Genomic DNA, 22,413 nt, shown 5'->3' with positions numbered 1-22,413 from the left:
AGAATTCAAGTATTTTTCATGGGGCCCTAAAAGTAAGTATCATGGCCTTAGGCACTGTGCCTTCTGTAATTGGATGGGTGTGTGGGTCCTGGTTGCTGGTGAAGAAGAGAAGACAGGTGGAGTATATAAAGTCCTTAGCATAGCATAGGGCCTGGCTCTTGGTAACTTAATAAATCATGATCAAAAATTTAAAAAGGCTGTTCAGAGAAGAGAGTGTAACAGTGGGGAACGCCTCTCCAGGGATCCCATTATCAGAACTTCTTGGGATTTGCACACTCAGCTTCTTCTCAATGTAAGGAACACAGCCACTGGTCCCTTGTGTTTTTGCCTTGCCTGTGAGATTTTGTCAGAAAGATACATAATCTATGGCATTTGTTTTGAGAAGAGAGGTGTCTTAGTCCACCCAAGCTGCCATAACAAAATACCGCAGACTGGGTGGCTTATAAATAATAAAAAATTATTTTTCATAGTTCTGGAGGCTGGGAAGTCCAAAATCAAGGTGCCAGCATGGTTCAGTGAGGACCCTTTTCCTGGTGCATAGCTGGTGATTTCTCCCTGTATCCTCACGTGGTGGAAGGGGACCAGGGAGCTCTCTGGGGTCACTTTTGTAAGGATATCAATCTCATTTCCGGGGGCTCCTCTCTGAGGACCTAATCACTTCCCAAAGGCCCTGCCTACTGTTGTCGTCCACTGGATATGGATTTCAACAAATGAATTTGGAGGGTACCACAAATATTCAGACCATACCAAGAGGAAATATAGATTTATGGGTGTGTGTATGAAGAATTCTGGAAGGGGCGCCTGGGTGGCATTAGTTGGTTGAGTGTCCAACTCTTGATTTCAGCTCAGGTCATGATCTCAGGGTCATGGGATCGAGCCCAAGTTGGGCTCCCCGCTCAGTGAGAAGTCTGTTTCTCCTTTTCCCTCTGGCCCCTCCCCCTGCTCGCTCGCACGTGCTCGCTGGCTCTTTCAAATAAATAAATAAATATTTTTTAAAAAATTCTGCAAGTATAGACAACAGACTAATAATAACAGTTACCGCTTGGAAAGAGTCGGGGTTATGTAAATGGACGCAGGCATAGGAGAGAGACTTCCTAATGTGTACCTCTTTAGAGTTTCAATTTTCAAGCAATGATGATACAGTACTGATTTTAAAATCTTAATAATTCATTCTGAAAAATATATGCCTATGGTAAAAAAAAAATTCACACAGTTCAAAAGAGTGAAAAGCAAGTCTTCCTCTTACACCCAAGGAGTACCTAATAAAAAGATCCAACATCTTGCAAAAGATGTACAAAACCTCTTTGAAATATTGTAAAAAAATTTTTTGAGAGACATTAAAGTAGACCTAAGTAAATGAAGAGTAATACCATGTTAATTGATCAGGAGATTCAAGATGGAAAGGCATCAATTCCCCTTACAGTGATTTATAGATCAAATGCAATCCCAATCAAAAATCTCAGCTTTTTTTTTTTCCAGAACCTGATGATCTGATCCCAAAACTTATATGGGAATGGAAAGAAGCAAAAATAGCCAGATACTCTTGGGTGGGGGGAAACCAAAGTGAAAGATTTGCTTTACTGGGTATCAAGGCTTACCAGGAGACTTAAACAAGACACACAGGGCACTAGCAGTAAAGAAATACATTGAGGGTGTGATGAGCACTGGGTGTTATATGCAAATGATGAATCACTAAATTTTACCTCCAAAACTTAAAAAAAAAAATACATTGAGGGGCACCCGGTGGCTCAGTCAGAGGAGCTGAAGGAGCATGCATGCAACTCTCGGGGCTGTGAGTTCGAGCTCCGTGTTGGGTGCAGAGAGTACTTAAATAAATAAAACTTTAAAAAAAAGAAAGAAATTGATAAATTCAACTGAACTTAACTTAGAAACTCTCTTCATCAAAGGAAACTTCTTCAAAAGAAGATTAAAACACACACACACACACACACACACACACACACACACGGAGGAGTAGAAGATATCTACCATCTATATAAATGACAATTTATACCTAGACCAATCAAAGAACTGCTTTGAATCATTAAGAAAAAGACAGACGCTTGGTAGAAAGATGGTAAAAGATTTTAACATGCCCTTGCAAACAGTAAGAAATCCATAGGGCTAATAACATAGAAAGAAGTCTTTGGCTTCCTCTGTAATCATGGAGATGCAAATTAAAACCACGATGGGACACGACTACGCAGGCTACACATATTATGCGCTTTTTCTGTATGCTGTTATATTTTACCATGAGCATGTGTTTGAAAAATGCACAAGGTAAAAAAAAAATGCAAACAAACAAATGCATGCAAAGTAAATCTCCCTACCCCTGGACCTTCCTGGACCTCCCAGGCCCTCCCTCCAAACATCCTATGGTTACTAGTGGCTGGGAAGGCCTTTCAGAGATGTCCTATGTGTGCAGTAGCATTGATGGGTACCTGGCTGCCTTTCCTCAGATAATTAGTACCAACTTTTAGGGTTTGACCAGGGAAATAGAATCAGTGTGAGTGGGATGTGTTATTGAGATTAAACCTTACACAACTGTGGCAGTTGGTCGAGAATTCAGTGGACAGCTGCGACCTCTGTATTGGACGGAGGACCTCAAGTTGCTGTAGGATCAGCAACATCAGTTGCGGGAACAAAGAGCTACACAGGGAGTTGGGGAGAAGGAAGACAAACCAGAACCCACATCTGTTTTTATCGCTGTCTCTTTTATTACAGCGATTCTAGAACATACAATGTGGTATCTTGTTGTGGTTTGCTGAAATATTTTAAGATAACTTACAGAGGTCATGAATTCACCTTAAATACTCCAGTATTTACAGGGGCACCTGGGTAGCTCAGTCAATTAGGTGTCAGACTCTTGATCTTGGCTCAGGTCTTGATCTCAGGGTCATGAGTTCAAGCTTACTCAAAAAAGTAAAAATAAAACTAAAGGATGTCTTGATCTTGTTTTAGGAATGATATATCATCTGATATCTCTCCATGATGTTTATGGTAGCTTTTGGGGACTTTATTACATTCATTGTCATTGTTTCTCCAAATCCCTTTTTGCTAGTTGTTTTGGATTGTCTTTCATAATAAAAACTTTTCTCAGATATCTGGAGTCTTTGGCTGCCTTTTCATGTTTTAGAGTGAGGAGCAAAAAGCTTCTGGAAAGTTCTGCTGTGAAGAGAGGTTTGTAGACTAGCAAGCTCCATCATAGGGAGATGTGAGGGACCCCTGCCTATCATGGAGAGCTCCAAATATCAGTATCTGTAGATCTTCCTCTTGAGCTACTTAGTTTCCTAGAGAGAATTCTGCTGTCTCCTCCATGAAGGCTGTGGTAGTCATTGGTTTCATTTACCAAGTATTTTTAGTCTCCTTCCTTTCAACTATACCTGATCCCTTGAGTTGTCCTGGACGATGTAGATAGTTCGAACCAATGGCCAAGTGATTTTGACAAGGATGCCAAGATCATTCATTGAGGGAAAGAACAGTCTTTTCAATGAATGGTCCTGGGACAACCAGATATGCACATGCAAAAGAATGAAGTTGGACCCTTACCTCACACCATGAACAAAAATTAATTCAAAATCGATCAGTGACCTAAATATAAGAGCTAAAACTATAACAAACTCTTAGAAGAAAACATTGAGGTGAATTCTCATGATCTTGGATTTGCCAGTGGATTCTTAAAAAATTTTTTTTAAATTTATTTATTTTAGAGAAAGAGAAAAAGAGAACGTGTGCGGGGGGAGGGGCAGAAGCAGAGGGAGAGGGAGAGAACCTCAAGCTACTCCCCACTAAGCGTGGAGCCCAATGCAGTGCTTGATCTCATGACCCTAAGATCATGACCTGAGCTGAAACCAAGAGTCAGATGCTCAAATGAATGAGCCACCCAGGCACCCCACCAATGGATTCTTAGGACACCAAAACCACAAGCAGCAAAAAAAAAAAAAAAAGTCAAATCAGACTTTAACAAATTAAAAACTCCTGTGCATCAAAGGATATTATCTAGACAGTCAAAAGACAAGAGAACAGGAGAAAATATTTGCAAATCATGTATCTTATAAAGGCCTAGTATACAGAATATATGAAGAACACTTACACCTCAAGGACAAGGAAGCAAACAACCCAATGAAAACATAAATGACAGACCTGAATAGACACTCCTCCAAAGAAGATATGCAAATAGTCAACAAGTATGAAACAAAATGCACCACATCATTAGTCATCAGGGAAATGCAAATACACCCAGGAGGATAGCTACAGTGAAAACAAATAACCAAACAGAGAATAACCCATGTTGGTGAGGATGTGAGGATATTGAAATCCTCATACACTGCTATGGGGAATGTAAAATGGTGCAACTGATGTGGAAAACACTCATTCCTCAAAAAATTAAACATGGAGTCACCATATGACCCAGCAATTCCACTCCTAAGTAGATATCGAAAATCATAAAAACAGGTACTCAAATAAAGGCCTGTAGACACATGTGGATAGCAGCACTATTCGCGATAGCCCAAAGATGGAAACCGTCCAGATGTCCCTCAGCTGTTGACTGGCTAAATAAATTGCGGTATATTCACACAATGGCCTGTCATCCAGACATTGAAATGATGCAGTTCTGACATATGTTACAGCATGGACGCACCTCAAAAACACTACATTAAGTGAAAGGAGCCAGACCAAAGGTCGCATAGTATGTAATTCCATTTATAGTTGAACCTCATTATTCATGGTCGTAATGTTCAGAAAAGGCACTGGGAACACCAAATTAGTGCATACTGAATCGTTGTTCCTAGGGAAATACAGTTCCCATGAGCCTCTGGGCACAACGTTTTTATGAACTAATCAATACATAAACCCTTGGGGTGCCTGGGTGGCTCAGTTAGTTAAGCGTCTGCCTTCAGTTCAGGTCATGATCTCGGGGTCCTGGGATTGAGCCCCGTGTGGGGCTCCCTGCTCAGCGGGGAGTCTGATTCTCCCTCTCCTTCTACCCCTTTCCCCTGCTCACGCACATGCACGCATTCTCTCTCTCTCTCTCTCTCTAATAAATTTAACAATCTTAAAAAAAATACATAACCCCTTGATTTATATGTGCTTCTTTTTAAAGAAACCATGTTGCATATATATTGTTCATTCATTAACATTGAACTCACAGCCCACTGCATTATAACTCATGTTCGGAACAAAGCTTATCCAATACGTGTGCTTTCCTAGCTCACGAGACAGCACTCTAGCACTATGCTTTGGACCATTTTAAAAGTGAAATCACAAACAAAAAATACCAACAAAAATGCAAAATACACGGCACCAAATACGCCACAAAAAGGATACGTGTTCAGAGTCCTGAGCGTTGAAACAAGAAGAGTGTTGCCTTGTTTGACCTTGGTTGGGAACACGCTAAGCAACTCAAATTTTTTGCTACTCTGTGCATTTCCACGAATGACCCTGAAAGCAGCCACAAGTATTGATTGTGAGATTACAAGTAAATTTCAGAAAGTAGGCAAATTCAGAAATATGGAATCCACAAGTAATGGGGATTCATGTATATGAAATATCTGGACAAGGTCAATCTATAGAGACGTAATGCAGACAGATGTCTGCTGGAGGTGGGGGGGAGAGGGGTCTGGGGAGCAATTGCTTATGGGCACAGGTTTCTTCTGGGGTGATCACAGTGTTTTGAACTGAATGGAGGTGGTGGTTATAGAACCTTGTGAAGGTACTAATAGCGCTGAATTGTTCATTTTTTAAAAAGATTTTTAAATTTTAAGTAATCTCTACACCCCATGTGGGGCTCAAACTCATACCCCCAAGATCGAGAGTCACATGCTCTTCCAACTGAGCCAGCCAGGCACCCCAAGAATTGTTCATTTTCAAATGGTGAGTTTTATACTATGGGAATTTCATCTAAAAAATGGTGTGTCGCTCCAAGCTGGAGTATTTAATGACCAATGCGGGACCCTCGGAACGTCTCTTTTCCCTTCAGCATGGCGACCATCCACCTTTGAGACTGTGACTGCTCCAACAGACGGAGTGGACACAGCCCATGAGGACACGAAGCTTGAGCAAAGAATAGATCTTAGTCGTTTTGAACTACTGAGATTCAAGTGTTATATAACTACAGCATGACTTAGCCAATCTTGACTTTTCAGAGGTCTTAGCCTAACTGCCATCATTTTGGGAGCAGAGTAGGGATGGGAACTTGGGGTGGAGGGGTCTCATCTTTCCTAGGTACACTCTCCCTTAATTCTCCTGTCTTCAGTTCCACGACCCACTCCTTCCCACGCTATGCCTCTCCCCACATCCAGGCCAGCTAACACTTTCTGTCTTACGCTGTGGCTGGGGAAGATGTAGTCACCTGCTCTATGGGGTGGGAGGAATCCAGCCTTTCCTTCTACTGACTTCCACAGAGCACTTCCGCTTTCCATTGCAACTCACATAGCCTCCACGTGTAACTGGTTTCTCAGACTCCTCTGGCCTCGACGGTGGGGCTTAGCTTCATTCTTGCTGGCCTCCATCTTTGTGTTTGGCTAACTCACTTACCACTTGTTTTCCCTCTGCTAAAATTGTGTCCCCCTTCCTCATCTGATGTTGTTTCCTCTCCTGTTCTCTTTGACCTCATTAATTTAAACCTTTCTTATACCTTGACGGTCATTTCAGAGAGGTTATGGGAGGGAGCAGAGATAAAATGTGTTCAATCTTGCTTGACTCACTGGGGTCATGAGTGTTTTCCTGCTCATCCACTAATGAGGTGTAGACCAGCATCACCATTTCTGGTGGCTGTGTAGTATCCCTTTGTAGGGATATCCCCCCCCCAAGGATATTTGGCAATGTTTGGCCAAATATAGACATTTTTGGTTGTCACAAGGAGCAGTGAGGTGGGCTGCTACTGGAGTTTAGTGAGTAGAGGACAGGAATGCCGCCAAACATCCTACAATGCTCAAGACAGTCCCCCACAACAAAGACTTATCTGGGCCAAATGTCAATAGGGTGGAGGTTGAGAAACTGTTCCAAAGAATTTCTATTGTCTTGGGAATAAAATTCAGACTGTATAGCACAGTCTACAAGTCCCCCGCCTGGCTTGTCTATACTCCCCCTGGGTCACCATACGCCAGTCACAGGCATCTTCTTTTTGTTCCTGCAACACACCAAGCTTGTTCCTGCCACAGGACCTTTGTACTTACTTTTCCCCAAGCTCTCTTCCCCAGATTTTCTGGTTCCTGACAACTTCGTCATTCAGGTCTCATCTCAAATGTCACCTCCCCTGTGAGACTTACCTTGTCCAACCCATCTGACCCTCTCCCACAAACACTCACCCTTCCCCCACCCAAGGAACACACCAAGCTTGTTCCTGCCACAGGGCTTTTGTACTTGCTGTTTCCTAAGCTCTCTTCCCCAGATTCTATGGTTCCTGACAACTTCGTCATTCAGGTCTCAGCTCAAATGTCACCTCCCCTGTGGACAAGACTTACCTTGTTCAACCCATCTGCCCCTCTCCCATCAACACTCACCCTTCCCTCACCCAAGGAACTTTCTGTTACATTTACAGTTGACCCTTGAACAACACCTGTTTGAACTGTGCAGGTCCACACGTATGTGGACTTTTTTCTTTAAATGCAGTACAGTACTGTAGGTGTATTTTCTGTTCCTTATGATTTTCTTAACATTTTCTTTTCTCTAGCTTACTTTATTGTAAGATTACAGTATATAATAAATATACAGAATCTATGTTAATTGATGGTTCAGGTTATTAGTAAGGCTTCTGGTCAACAGTAGGTTCTTAGTAGTTACATTTTGGGGGAATCGAAAGTCATTCGCAGATTTTCAACTGTGCAGGGTGGGGGAGGGGGTGGCGCCCCTAATCCCTGTATTGTTCAAGGGCCACCTGTACTGTGTTTCCTAAAGTACCAATTCCTGAGACTGGGTTGTTCTCTCCTTTGTTTTTATTTGTTTCTTACTTACTAGATCTCAGCTCCATGAGAGCAGGGACCCTGTCAGTTTTGATTTTGAGTGTTTTGCCTGGTACACGGGTACTGCTCAGTAGATGGACAGAGGTCTTGTTTAGTGATCTTCAAGTATTTTCCTTGTGTTTCTCCTGAAAGAACTTCTAAGAACCATGTGCCCCTTGCACATTTTTAAGTTGACAGACGTCAACTTAAGTTTCTTTTATTTTTAATTTTTAAAATATTATTTATTTATTTGAGAGACAGGGGAGTGGAGGGGGGAGCGCACAAGTAGGGGGAGTGGCAGGCAGAGAGAGAATCAGGTACCCCGCTGAGCAAGGAGCCCCACTTGGGACTTGATCCCAGGACCCTGGGATCATGATCTCAGCTGAAGGCAGACACTTAACCAACTGAGCCACCCAGACGTCCCTATCATAAGTTAAAACAGCTGCAGCCTCATTTCCCAACTATTATATTCATATTTTAGACTATAACTTTTACTTCACGCTTTTGAATATACCTGCCATCATTGTTTAAAAAAAAAAATCCATGAGCAGAAGCCGCCACTCCAGAACCACCAGCCTCGCCCAGCCATGGTCAGCGCAGCCATGAATGGCCAGCCCTTGCGCTGTGTCTCCTCCGAGCTGTTTGCAGACCAAGTTCCAAAGACCACAGAAAACTTTTCGTGCTCTGAGCGCTGGGGAGGAAGGATCTGGTTCTAAAGGTTCCTGCTTTCACAGGATTATTCCGGGATCTGTGTGCCAGGATGGTGATGTCACATGCCATCATGGCATTGGCAGCAAGTCCATCTATGGGGGGAAATTTGAGGATGGCAATTTCATCCTGAAACACACAGGTCCTGGCATCCGGTCCGTGGCAAATACTGGACCCGACAACAAGCGCGTTCCCAGTTTTGCATCTGCGCTGCCAAGACTGAGTGTTTGGATGGCGAGCTTGTGGTCTCTGGCAAGGTGAAAGAGGACGTGAATATTGCGGGAGCCACGGAGTGCTCTGGGTCCAGGAAAGGCCAGAGCAGCAAGAAGATCGCCATTGCTGACTGCGTTCCTTCTCCTTGCTCCCCTCCAAGTCTAGCTGGGTTGCAGAGGGAAGTTTATGATTATGAAATAAAAACTAAACAAAACAAAATCCATGAGCAGAATCACACAACATCATGAAAACAAACGGAAAATTTTGTAGGGGAAAAAAATACCAGAACAGGCTCTTAACAGTTGGAAACTTTATTTTCCTCTTTTTCCCCCTCCTTGAACTCGTATTTCCATTCGTCCTCCCCCACAGACTTCTATCTTAAGGTAGTATATTTGAAAGGCTTTTTTTTATTAATCACCTGATCATACTTCTTTGCAAAAAAATATGTATGTGTAGTGACATTTATTTATTTATTTTTAAAGTCCTATTCTCCCAAGGGGTCTAATTTTTGAAAAGTGTCCTGTGTTCTTAAGGCTGTAAGCGCTAAAATTTTTCTCCGAATTATCACTGCAATTATTATTTGAAAATAATTGATCAAAACAATATAACCATACTACATTGTGATCAGTAATTGTTATATATTAAAATGTTTTATTCTTTCGTTTTGATTTATTTTTTTAAAAGTTTTAAGTTCTAGTTAGTTTACAGTGTAATATTAGTTTCAGATGTACAATATATAAAATGTTTCATTCTAAATAAGTCTTTTTTTTTTTTGAGTAAATTTTTTTTTAATATTTATTTGACAGAGAGAGACAGCCAGCGAGAGGGAACACAAGCAGGGGGAGTGGGAGAGGGAGAAGCAGACTCCCAGTGGAGGAGCCTGATGTGGGACTCGATCCCGGAATGCCGGGATCACGCCCTGAGCCGAAGGCAGACCCCTAACGACTGTGCCACCCAGGTGCCCTAAATAAGTCTTTTAATTAGATGAATGGGGCTGGCTATTTTTATGTGTATTTTTTTTCAGGTTCATCTACCTGTGGATGCATATTATTTGTGGCTGGAATGGGACAGAGTTTAGAATAAGTGCTAGTCCAATGTTTTGTTTTTATAGAAGTAAATACTGAGAAATGTTTTTCACATAAACAGGAGACTGGAATAGAAATATTGTCTTTGCTAAGTGACTCAAGGTCATAGTGTTTGACTCCTATGTAATTTGCCACGTATCACATTATAAATCATTATCAGAAATTATTTGTAGGGGCGTCTGGGTGGCTCAGTTGCTTGAGTGTCTGACTCTTGGTGTTGGCTCGGGTCATGATCTCAGGGCTGTGGGATCAAGCCCCATGTCCAGCTCCACGCTCAGTGCAGAGTCTGCTTGAAATCTCTTCCTGTACCTTTGGATCTCCCCCAGCTTGTGCTCTCTCCCTCTCTCTCTCTAAAATAAATACATAAAATTAAAAAAAAAAGAAATTATTTATAGTCACCTATCACTCAACAAGCCATGCTTCCTCCAGGGGGACTGAAAGCAAACAGGAAACCATCTGTATTGCAAAAGGATTTGTCATCTGGTCCTTGGGCTCATTCTCTTTCCTAGCCACACACTGTGATTTCACACAATGCCTTTGTCTGGCATCCAGGTTTCTATACGGCAGCACTTCCAAGTTCTCAGTAAGTTCTGAAATACTTCTCAGTAAGAAGTATTGCCTTACTTTTGTGAGGCTGAGGAAGAACAATTGTAAAGGAGGGAACACCTTGGACCTTGGGCACTTTCTCAGGGGTATTGGTTTTAGGAGAGAGAACACACCGACGCAGAGACCTGACCAGATTTCCTTTTTCTCCTCCACCGAGATGTAATTTATATACAATAAAACACACCCATTTAAAGTAGCCACTGTGATGAGTTCTGACAAATGTATATGCCTGTGTAATTTCCACCGCATTCAAGATACAGAAAGGAAATGTCCATCATTCCAGAAAGTTCTCTCATGCTCCTTTGCAGGTAATGCCTCCTTTCCCAAGTTCTGGGCAGTTAGTGGTCTGCTTTTTGTGACTATGTACAGCAGGTGGCCCTTCTCGACCTGTTCCTTTCACTCAGCACCATGATTCTGAGAGGGATCTAAGGTGTACTTCCTTTTCCTTGCTGAGCAGTTATCACTGGATGGATGTATTGCCAATTGTCTTTCATTCACCTGTTGACGGAGATTTGGTTTGTTTCCTGTTTGGGGGCTATTATGAATAACGCCCATTCAAGTACAAGTCTTTGTGTGGACATCCGTTTTCATTTCTCTTGCTTGACCATCTAGGAGAGAGCTGGGTGCTAAGTCTACGTGGAAGACAGATCCTCTTAACACTGTCCTTGCCAGCAGCACCCTGTTCAGAAAGCATGTTTACTCACCTGGATCCAATGAAGCTTTCAGATCTAAAGTTCACAGAATAGGGGTGCCTGGATGGCTCAGTCGGTTGAACATCCAACTCTTGATTTCAGCTCAGGTCATGACCTCAGGGTCGTGAGATCAAGCCCCCAGTCGGGCTCCACGCTCAGCGGGAGTTTGCTTGAGATTCTCTCTCCCCCTCTGCCCCTCTCCAACCCCCACACCTGCTTGTGCCCGTGCTTTCTCTCTAAGTAAACAAAAACATTTTTAAAAAGTAAAGTTCACAGAATATATAAGAGACAGAGGAACAAATAAACCACTCCAAGGAAGAAAATAAGGAGAAATCTGGAATGTGTGATATTCGGTATAATTGGCTTGTTCTCTTTAGCAACACAACATTAACAACAACAACAAAATGTGGGGGACTATCCTAGGTTGAAATACACTGAAGGGACCAAAGAACAGAATGCCGTGAATGATCTTTAATTGTGAGCAAGCGAAGAGTGGACAGAGAGAAGCAAAACTCAGCCTGGCCGTTCTTCCGGCTGGGATAACACACAAAAGAAAACTAATTGCAAAGGAAACAAGAGGCAGTATTTCTCCCGAGGATGATCTGCATCTCTAAGGTGGCAAAGTGACCTCCTTCTTTGAGCAACCATTCCCATCTTCCTAGCTGAGAAATTTTGTTCTCTAACATTCTGGAAAATTTGCAGTTTGAAATTCTATGGGTACCAAGGAAACACCTTTCTCTCCCCTGGAAGATCTGTCACCTGTACATGGAGAAGTCAGATAAGGGCTTTCTGAACACAACAGTCCACAGTAACTTCACTTTGTCGTTTCAGGGAAACACGACCCTGGGTCCACTTTGCAGTCGAGGCTGATATTAGCCCCATTATTCACGGACCTGTTTTGCTTTGTTCTTATCATACCCTGTTTCCACTGCCCCTCTGGCTGCCAAGCCCACCTTCAGTCTATTCTCCACCAGTGACCTGTTAAAACCTAATTTAAGTCACAGCGCCCCTCTGCTCAGTTCCCTCCCATGACTTCCCACCTCGCTCCAAGAAGCAGCCAAGTCCTACTCCCTCTCTCTGGTCGGAGAGGCCCTACCTGATCTGGCCTCATCTCCGCACTCCCTCCCTCCACCCACTCCAACCCTGCTAGGTTCTCTGCTGTTCCCCAAACTTGGCTATTTCTGTTGCAACTACTCAGCTCTGAGGTTGTAGGGCTGAAGCAGCCATAAAAAATGCATAAAGCAGGGACACCTGGGTGGCTCAGTCAGTTAAGTGTCTGCCTTTGGCTCGGGTCACGATCCCAGGGTCCTGGGATTGAGTCCCGCATCAGGCTCCCTGCTCAGTCAGGGAGCCTGCTTCTCCCTCTGCCTGCCATTCCCCCTGCTTATGCTGTCTCTCTCTCTCTCTGACAAATAAGTAAATAAAATCTTTAAAAAAATGCATAAAGCAATGCACATAAAGCAATGTAGGGGACTGTATTCCACTGAGACTTTATTTACAAAAAACCAAAGGGCTGGTAGTAGCCAGCTCCTGCCCAGGACACTGCCTGATGTGAGTTCCTGAAGGGAAACAAGGTCATGTCCTTATCCTAGGAGGAGAGAAGAGCCAATTTAATTTTTTCAGAGAGTGTTAAATGCTATGAAGAAAATAGAGCAGGAGATGAGGTAGAGGGGATGGGGCTACTCAGGGCAAGTACTTTTTTTTTAAAGATTTTATTTCTTTATTTGACCCAGAGAGAGAGGCGCGCAAGCAGGTGGAGTAGCAGGCAGAGGGAGAAGCAGGCTCCTGCTGAGCAAGCAGCCAGACACAGGGCTCAACCCCAGAACCCTGGGATCACCACCTGAGCCTCCTGGGACCAGAGCCGAAGGCAGACACTTAACTGACAGAGCTACGCAGGGGCCTCTACTCAGGGTAAGTTCTTTAGGGAAGGTTTCTCTGAGGAGGTGACATTGGAGCCGAGACCCGAGTGATGGGAACCACGGGCCACTTGAAGATGTGGAGGAAGAGGGTTCCAGGTGGAGGGATCAGCAGCGATGAAGTCCAGAGGTGGGCATGAGCTTGGTGTGTTCTAGGAGCCATCCTCTGTGTGGCTGCCACCCAGGGACTGAGGACAAAGGGGTGCATTGCCATCAGAGATGGACAGGAGCCTGGTCACAGACGGCCTCGTTGGATTTTTTTTAGCCCCTCTATTTTGCTTCTTTTATTCTTATTTCTTTGATGGTGGCAAAAATATACATAATATAATATTTGCCGTCTTGAGCATTTTGGAAGGGGACAGTTCTGTGGTATTAAGTACATTCACACTGTTATGCAGCTCTTACCACATCCCTCCCCAGGTGCTTTCCTCCTGCAGAGAACTGAGACTCCACATCCATTAAACACGAACTCGCCACCTCTCCCCTCCCTGCAGCCCCTGCCAACCACCGTTCTCCTCTCCGTCCCCATGAGCTTGACTACTCTGGGAACCTCACGTAAGTGAACTCTCATGGTATGTGCCCATCTTTGATGGCCTTCTCTCACTTCGCAGAGTGTCTTCAAGTTTGTAGCACGTGTAGAAATTTTTTTCCTTCTTAAGGCTGGATAGTTTTCATTGTATGTATCTACCACATTTTGTTTATTCATTGGTCTGCAGATGCTTGGGTTGCTTCCATTTCTTGGCTCTCGTGAATATGCTGCTAGGAAACATGGGGGTGCAAATATCTGTCCGAGTCCCTGCTTTGGAATCTTGTGGGTGCATACCCAGAATCACAGGATCATATCTGGTTGGCTTTTGTACTAAGCATGGTGGGAGGCTGTGGCAGGCTTTAGGCGGGGGTAACATTCTTCTTAGGACCCCTCTGGCTTGCTTTAGGACCCCTTTCTTGCTTTCAGGACCCCTCTGGTGCTGTGTGGAGCTCTGATTGTAGTGGGGAGGGCCAGGCACAGGACACCAAGAAAGAGGCTGGTGTAGCAGTTCATGTGAGGGGTGGCAGTAGCTAGTACCTTCCAGGACTGTGGCCAAGGAGGCCTCTACAGAGCAAATAAATAACATGACGCCTGCAAATAGTGAAGAGTAAACAGGAACAGGATGCTAGGATTCAGGGAGAAATCAAAAGGATCTCCCTGTCCTTCTTGTCTGCTGGCTCTGCTGGAGTTCTCAATCACGGTCTACCAAGGCAGCCGGGGCCTGAAATCTAGATCCTGCATTTTCATCACCAGCTATTTTGTTGGCTGTCAGTCGGGTGGCCTTGGCCCAGGGCCCAGAGCTGCTGGGTCTCGGGTTTTTCTCATTGTACAGGAGTCAAAGATGGGGAGGAAGGGGACGGGGAGAAGAAGGGAGGGCCTTCAGGTCTGGGTTGGCCGGAGGAGTTCAGGAAGCGCTTGGCAATTCAGGACAGGGCTGGGCCTCTCTCGACCACATCCCAGCTATGGGACCCTGCACATTACTTCATGTCACTTCACCCTCCATTTCTGTTCCTGGAAAATGGTACACTCAGTATTTACTTATTTTCTGGTTTAAATGTTCATGTAAGGTATATCTCTTATAGAGCCACGTACAACCACCTTGAGTGTCCAGCTCAATGAATTTTATTTTTTATTTTATTTTTATTTATTTATTTTTAAAGATTTTATTTATTTATTTGAGAAAGAGAGAGAGAGGGAGCACAAGCAGGGGAAAGGGGCAGAGCGAGAGAGAGAAGCAGACTCCCGGCTGAGCAGGGAGCCCAATTCGGGGCTTGATCCCAAGATCCCGGGATCATGACCTGAGCTGAAGGCAGAGGTTAAACCGACTGAGCCACCCAGGAGCCCCTGATTCTTTTTCAAAAATGTTTTGGCTGTGTAGTGATCTACTGTGTGCGTATGCCACAATTCATTCATCTTTTTGACTACTGATGGGCCACTCCCTTACTTCCAGTTTTTAGCTATTTGAATAAAACTTATGGACATTTCTCATCAATGTTTTTCAATGCACATCAGCACTCCTCTCCTCCCAGGAAGGAGCAGAGTTGCTGTGTCACGGCGTAGTTGTGTGTCTAGCTTGGGCAGAAAGTACCTAGCAGTTTTCCAAAGTGGTTGAACCAATTTACACTCCTGGTAATGGAGTAGGAGAGTTTTTGTTCTGCATCTTGGCAGAAACGTGGTATTTTCAATGTAGTCACTCCAGTAGGTTGTCATGGCTGGGGTTTTTATTTGCATTTCCCTGGTGACTAATGATGTTAAGAACCTTTTCCTATGTTTGCTCAATCAATATTTGTTAAAAGAATGAATGAACAAAATGTGTGGATGAAAACGGAAACACATCTGGCCCTGTCTTGCCCTGCTGAAAACCTACCAGTGGCTCCCCATGGCTCTTAGGGCCGAGCTGAAACCCCTCCCTTGGCCAACACGATCCTGCAAGTTCTGGCCCCTTCTGATGCCTCTTGCCCCGGATGGGTCCCTTCTGCTTCTGCTCTGGATTCCTGCCACCCAGACTGTCTTCCAGTTCTTCTGAGGACCTGCTCTGTCCTGTTTCTGTTTTCTGCAGCCTGGAACACAGTCCAGGCCTGACACCAGACTCATCACTTGTATCTCATCTCAAATCTCCATGCTCCCAGAAGCCTTCCTTGACCTCCACTGCCAGCAAGCCAGGACCCTTATTGGCTCTCTTCCACTTTTCTTCCTACCTTTACCACAGCTGTAAATGGCCTTTCTTTATGTGATTATTTAATCAACCTGATCCCCTACCATTAAAAAAAAAATACTTGAGAAAACCTCAACATTTTGGGGCACCTGGCTGGCTCAGTGAGTGGAGCGTCCAACTCTTGATCTTGGGGTCGTGAGTTCAAGCCCCACGTTGGGTGTAAAGTTTACTTAAAAAAACCACCACTAACAACAAAAACAACCCTAACACTTTCAGCTCCATAGGAACAGCAACTTTCTCTCATTCCTAGCAAGACCTGGCCTATAATAGATGTTCAGTAAGCATTTGTTGAATGTATAAATCTCAAAGCAACTACCCAAGGAGCATTATCACTTGAAAGTAATCGTCCCTTAAAAACACTCTCAGAGGAACCTGGGCCAATAGAAAAAAAAAAAGTCATAGAGGAGTGCCTGGGTGGTACAGTTGGTTAAGCACCCAACTCTTGGTTTCAGCTCAGGTTGTGATCTCATGGTCATGAAATCGAGCCCTGCATCAGGCTCAGCAGGGAGTCTGCTTGAGATTCTCTCTCTCCCTCTCCATCTGCCTCTCCTGCTCATGCTCTCTCCCAATCTCTCACTCTAAAATAAATAAATAAATAAATAAATAAATAAATCTTTAAAAAAAACCATAGAAACCAATCCTATCTCCCTCCCTAGGTCCTGTGGGGGGGGGTCTCATATTCAATCTCTCTTTTTGTTTTATTTGGTGCAGCCGATGTGTGTGTGTGTGTGTGTGTGTGTGTGTGCGTGCACACGTGTGTAATGGAAACTATACATCAGGCAGGGGATTGAGGAGGAGATGAGGGAAGAAAGGTGTCATGGGTATCCACAGTGAAAGCTTAGACTCCCAGGCCCCCGCCCCAGCTCCTGTACCACTGACTGCCTGGATGTTAACCAGTTCTGAGACGATATGGCAAAATGGTCACCGTTACAGATTCCTCCCTTTCCAACCAGTCTGCCAGAGTTCAACGTGTGATTTAGCCACCTACTGTTTGACAAATTAATCCCTGACAAATTACTCTCCCTCTTTTGGGCTCAGTCTCCTCAACCACAAAATGGGGATAATAATAACAACAACGCCACCACCACCACCACCACCACCTCATGGGGCTGTTGTGAGTATTTAAATTAATTCATGTTCTTTACTAAGAACACGGCCTTAGGAAGCCCCATGACTGTAAATACTTGTTCATTATGTGTACAGATGGTCCTAGACTTAAATGACGGTTTGACTTACGATTTTTTGATTTCACGATGGTGTGAAAGCTATACACATTCTGCAGAAACTGGACGTCGAATTTTGAGTTTGGGTGTTGTCCGGGCTAGTGAGATGCTGTGTGACACTTGCTCACCACGCAGCAAGCTGCAGCCCCCAATCAGTCACGCAATCCAGAGCACCTGTAACGGATACATGGACAAACATTCTTTCACTTTCAGTATGGTACTCAATAAATTACGGGACATATTCAACACTTTACTATAAAGTAGCTTTGTGTTAGATGATTTTGCCAACTGTAGGCTAATGTATGTGTTCTGAGTACATTTAAGGTAGGTTAAGCTAAGCCATGATGTTTGGTAGTTTAGGTGCATCAAACGCATTTTCAACTTAGGATATTTTCAACTTCCAGGGTTTATCCCATGTAACCCCCACAGGAGTTGAGAAAGGTCTGTATGTCTCCAGGCCTCAGTGTCTTTACCTCTTAAGGTGAAGATCAATAACAGGGCTGTTTCTTGAGCGCTGCTCAAAGGTGGTGGAGAAAATGCCAAGGTACTTTGTACCCATGTAGGGGCGACAACTGTTTGGGGTGGAGATTGGAGTCTTTGGGCCTTGAGTGCTCTGGTGTCAGATGGGTCCTGGGTTCAAATCCCACTTCTGCAACCGGCAGCTGTGTGACCCTGGGCAAGTCATTTCACCTCTTTGAGCCTCAGGTGTTTTGTACACATGTCGGGGGCGACAACTGTTTGGAATGGAGATTGGAGTCTTTGGGCCTTGAGTGCTCTGGTGTCAGATGGGTCATGGGTTCAAATCCCACTTTTGCTACTGGCTGCTGTGTGACCTTGGGCAAGCCACTTCATCTCTCTGGGCCTCAGTTTCTCCATCCGTGACGGGTAGACTACGAAGTGTATCCCCCTCCTACTGTCTCTCTGTCAGCTCTGGCGTCAGCGGGCGGGGTTGGCCCGGAGACCCTGCAGAAGTCACTCAACCTCTGCGCCACTACTGAGGATCCAATGAGGACGCAGCTAAGCCGTTTGGCACTCTGGGGGCTGGCCCAGGGCTCAGTACCTGGTTTCTCCCGGTGTTACTATTACTGTCGCCGTCGCCACCGCGGGACTGGAAAACGGGCGGCAGGGTCCGGCCGCAGAGGTCCCCGCCGCTGTCGAAAGACACGCGCCTCCGCCCCGGCCTCCCGCGGGGCCGTAGGGCCGGGGAAGGCGGGAAGGGCGCCGAGGGGCGCAGCGCAACCTCCCCGCGAGCCCGCGCCGGGCGGCAGGAGGTGAGCGGGGCGCCGGGGCGGGGCGGGGCGGGGCGCCGCATCCCCGTGACGCGCCGGCCAACCAGGCGGTGTTGCGGCCCCGGCCCCCTCCGCCGCTGCCTCCCGCCCTCCCGCCGCCGCCGCCGCCGCCGCCAGCAGCCGCCAGCCGCCGGGCCCGTCCGCCCGCCCGCCCGCCGCATGGCGCTCCGCGGCTTCTGCAGCGCTGATGGCTCCGACCCCTTCTGGGTACGTGCTCGGCGGCCGCCTGGGCCGCGTGGGCCCGCCGGGAGGGGGCGGCCGCCGGCTGGGAGGCCGGCCGGCGAGGGGAAGCAGCGGGCGGGGCGGGCCCGGCCCGCAGCCCCCCGGGCACCCGCGGCCGCTCGGAGCCGCGTTGCGCCGCTCTGCAGCCAGCCCCGGGGTGGGGGGTGGGGGTCCGCTCCCGGCCCCTCGCGGGTGCCGCTGATGGGGGGGGGTGTGGGTGGAAACTTGGGCGGCTCAGTTCCCGGGAAGCAGGGCGGGGGCTTTGCATGTGCCCTGCTCCGGGGGTTTAGGGGAAACGTGGGGGGCCAGAGCCTGGGGGAGAGGGCTTCCTGCTTTGCGGTTGCCCCCTGCAATTAAAAATAACCTTCCGCGGAAGGGGACGCCAGGGATGGGGGGCGGGGGCGGGCAGCACAGGGGGTTGTCTCCTGGATTAAGGTATCCTATCCGTTGTGGATTGGGGTCTCCCCTTTCACAAAGAACGCCCCTTTCCTAAAGGTCTGAGCTGGAAAGAGGCTCGCGGGCTGTGGGAAGGGATGTTTGCCCCCTTCCCGGTTGTGCTACCTCAACGTGACTCTCCTGTGGTTACGTATTTTTTTGCCATCTTTTACTTTCTGTCTGTCTCCTTAATTACTATAGGAGAATTTGGGGCAACGGGAAGAATTAGGGAAGTTTGGGGGAACAGCTAGGGAAGAAGGTAGGGCTGCTCACCCCTCCTGCCATGTCTCCCCTGACCCTTGGGTCAGTTTTGGGGTGCCCCCCCAGGATGCCCCGGACCCTGGTACCTTTGTCGTCACACCTCTGTAATGTGAGGCTTCTCTCTGTGGGGATGCACGTGGCTTTTGCCCTGGCAAGTTTTCCTTTGCGTGTTCAGTGCTGTGCTTGGCCCTGGCTTCCTAGTCCACTTTCTGTGGTTTAATCCCCACTGTCTTGGGCTTTATTTAGCTTCCCTGTAATGCGATTTACCCCTTTGTTCCAGGAGGGCACGTCTGTGTCACACTATCTTGATTATTGGTAAAAACAATAGGCAAATCTGGACGTGATAGTTTTTTCCCCTTTTGTGTAGGACTCAGGAGAGAAAAACAGCTTTGGCTGTCTCCAGCTGGTGATTAGCATCCAAAAATACCTCCTTGTCCCGTTTTGTGGCCCTTTCTTGCAGACTGCCTTTGGAGCCTTGAAAAAGTCATCCCTGAGGGCCCCAGGGGAAGGCTTTATTAATGGGGATATCAACCAAATACACCTCAGTATGTCTCCAGTTTTCAGGCTGGTGGGATCAGATTTATTCTCAGGCTGGAAATCAGAGAGATGCTTTTGCATTCAGGTCCTGGGGGGGATTGGAGGACAGAGTATTTGCAAAGTAGGACTCTGGAAAAACCTGTGGAGTCCCAGCTTCCTATGCCAGGTGTAACAGCACCAAGATTATTTCTGCAAAGACCCAGAGGGGGATCTGGTCTAGTGTTGCTGTGAATTTTGGAGTGTATCCTTGTTTATTTTCTTCTCCTAGGTTACACAGGGGGAAAAAATAGGCAACCATAAATTAGATTTTGCATCAGGATGTGCTTTATTGATGACAACTGCCAGTCGATGATTAACGAGGTTTTCCAAAGCGGAGTGTGTTTGGGGGTGCTCTCTGTTTATTTAGGTTAAGAACCTCACCCAGGAAAAGCAGTTGGGTTTTTTCTCTTTGGACTTTTTGCTGCAGAAATGATCAGGTGGTGGTTTTGCATGGGGAGGGCAATGGCTGGTCTTCACTGTCAGCCCTCCCTCTTTGCCCAGTCTTTGACCTTGCAGACTTTGTCTCTTCTCCTTCTGGATTTCTGGATGCCCCAGTTTGGGGTGGGGGTGGGGGGGTTGGAGCCTGGCACCAGCTTGAGAACTGGTCACTGCTGCCTGAGAGCTTCCAGGTAGCAGGAGAAACCAAATGGAATAGAAAGAAGGTAGTTTCTGTGTTTTCTAGGGTGGCGTACTCAAGGCCGGCCTCCCAGCCAGTTAAGCTGTGTGACCTTGACCAAGCCACTTCACCATTCTGTGCTCAGATTCCTCATCTGTAAAATGGGGGCAGGATCCAAAAAAAAAAAAAAAAGCCCTAACATTTGGGGCTTTTTATGGTTATGGTTGTTTGAAGAGTAAATGAGATCATCTATGTAAGAGCCTTGGCCTGTGCCCTGAACAGAGTTAAACAGATTTTTTTATTTTTTATTCGTTCTTTCTGAAGATGAAGTTGTATGTTTCTAGTTGCTTGTCCTTTCTTTGGACTCACTTTTTCTTCAATTGGTAGGGAAGGGATTGCCCCCCCCCCCCTCGCCCGATTTATGCCTGCCTTCTCCCTGACCAAGGTCGTGTGTTCAGAAATTAAAGGACTGGCCCACGTGAGACTCTTATCAGAGCTTTGTTCCTGGGCCAGTGCCTGCCTCTGAGCTTCACGAAATGTCCAGAAAAACCAGAACGTGGAAATGGCCCACAGTGAGGGTTCCACTGATTTAACCCCCTTCACCCGGGTAAATGTTCTGAGATGAGAAAGGAGGAGCTTCGTTACCCAAATAGATGCCAAGTTCACCAACACTTGGCTTGTTTTTGCCATCATTGATGGCAGGAGGGTGCTGTTTTGCGGCTGGTGTTTGTATGATGGTTGGGAGAATGGGCCTGGGCCTCTCCTTGGGGGTTAACTTTTAAAAAATTATTTATTATGTTGTAGACCCAGTGTAGAAAAATTGGAAAAATGTCAAAAAGTGGAAAAAAAAATTAGTAAGCAGTGCACACTGCCTCAGAGCAGAGTGCCTGCGTCCCCTGGCTTCAAATCCTGGCTCTACAGCTCAGGAGAGTTACTTCTCTGCATGCCTCAGTTTCCCTATGGGGCTGGTGAGACAATACCAAGCAAAGAGCAGTGATGTAGGAACAAATGAGCGAATCCTTGGCAGATACGTAGAATGTTGCTGCTTGGTATACAGTTAGTGCTCGGTAATTGTAAGCAGTCGACACCAGTTGGAATTCTCTAGTTAGTTTTTGCTGCTGCACCTGCTGTGGCTGGGGGTGAATGGACGTAGGAGATCCATGTTGCCGTTCATGGAATCCTGCTAGTATTTGGCTCCTGAGCTGGTATTTGCCTTGGAGAACTCAGTAAATCTCTGAATATTTGAATCAGCAACCAAGGGGTGGGAGAACAGGAATATTTTAGAAGCTATTAGAAATTCCCCGAGGTAGGATCTGGCCTTGGGAGTCCATGTAATTTGTCCCTTAATAGCTCCTCCTGGCTTTACAACAGTCTTTGAAGAGCCAAATTCCACCCCCAGCTCCCCCATCCCCCAAGTTTTCTGTTGGTTTATAGACTCATCCCTTTGCCTTCCTCCACCTTCCTGTCTTCTTCCCCTTTTTGTTTACCCCTCTTTCCAGTCTCCCCCCTCTCCCTTCCTTTGGATTTTTAGAGCTGAAAGGGACCCCGGAATCATGGGGTCCTCCCCTCACCCCACTTCCTGCAGGAAGGCAGGAATCTGAGGCCCGGAGTGGCAGTGTGATGGGCCCAAGGTAAGATGGTAAATGGCTTGGGGAGGAGAAAGGGGAAACCTGTGAGAGGACAGGGCAGGGCAAGAGCTAATTCGGGGTTCCCGGGTTGCCTTATGGCTTTGTCCTGTTCTCCTTCCCCCAGCTGGCCCGGCTCCATTGGGGATACTCTTGGAGGTAACTTTCCTTTTGAATGTGGTGATGGATTCAACTTTTAGAAACTGATGTCTCTAACCGGGGGGCAGAGGGGGGCAGTGCTCCAACCTAGCCTGTCCTA

The 22,413-nt window shown here is 46.2% G+C and overlaps 1 protein-coding gene and 1 long non-coding RNA gene across 6 annotated transcripts in view; one reads left to right on the top strand and one right to left on the bottom strand.

Annotated features, from left to right (window-relative positions):
- Positions 1-9,126: 9,126 nt before the first annotated feature.
- LOC123778611 (uncharacterized) lies at positions 9,127-18,395 on the bottom strand. The gene is made up of 3 exons (XR_006775966.2): positions 18,191-18,395; positions 17,144-17,304; positions 9,127-14,703 (listed from the first exon to the last, which is right to left on the bottom strand). It is a non-coding gene; the product is annotated as an uncharacterized LOC123778611 (long non-coding RNA).
- Positions 18,396-18,483: 88 nt separating this feature from the next.
- ABCC1 (ATP binding cassette subfamily C member 1 (ABCC1 blood group)) overlaps positions 18,484-22,413 on the top strand; it is a 129,653-nt gene continuing 125,723 nt past the window's right edge. For 3 of the 5 annotated variants that reach the window (XM_045776066.2, XM_045776063.2, XM_045776065.2), the window contains exon 1: positions 18,485-18,626. In XM_045776066.2, coding sequence (XP_045632022.2) covers positions 18,579-18,626 — 48 coding nt within the window. In that variant the 5' untranslated portion in view covers positions 18,485-18,578. Of the gene's footprint in view, positions 18,627-22,413 lie in introns of all 5 variants that reach the window. The other 2 variants (XR_015727886.1, XM_045776062.2) reach the window with 1 other exon arrangement.

Source organism: Ursus americanus, chromosome 2 (genome assembly GCF_024610735.1).
Source record: "Ursus americanus isolate L20-20 chromosome 2, mUrsAme1.1.p, whole genome shotgun sequence".
In the NCBI taxonomy this organism is placed as follows: domain Eukaryota; kingdom Metazoa; phylum Chordata; class Mammalia; order Carnivora; family Ursidae; genus Ursus; species Ursus americanus.
This window is presented reverse-complemented; position numbering and strand designations above follow the sequence as displayed.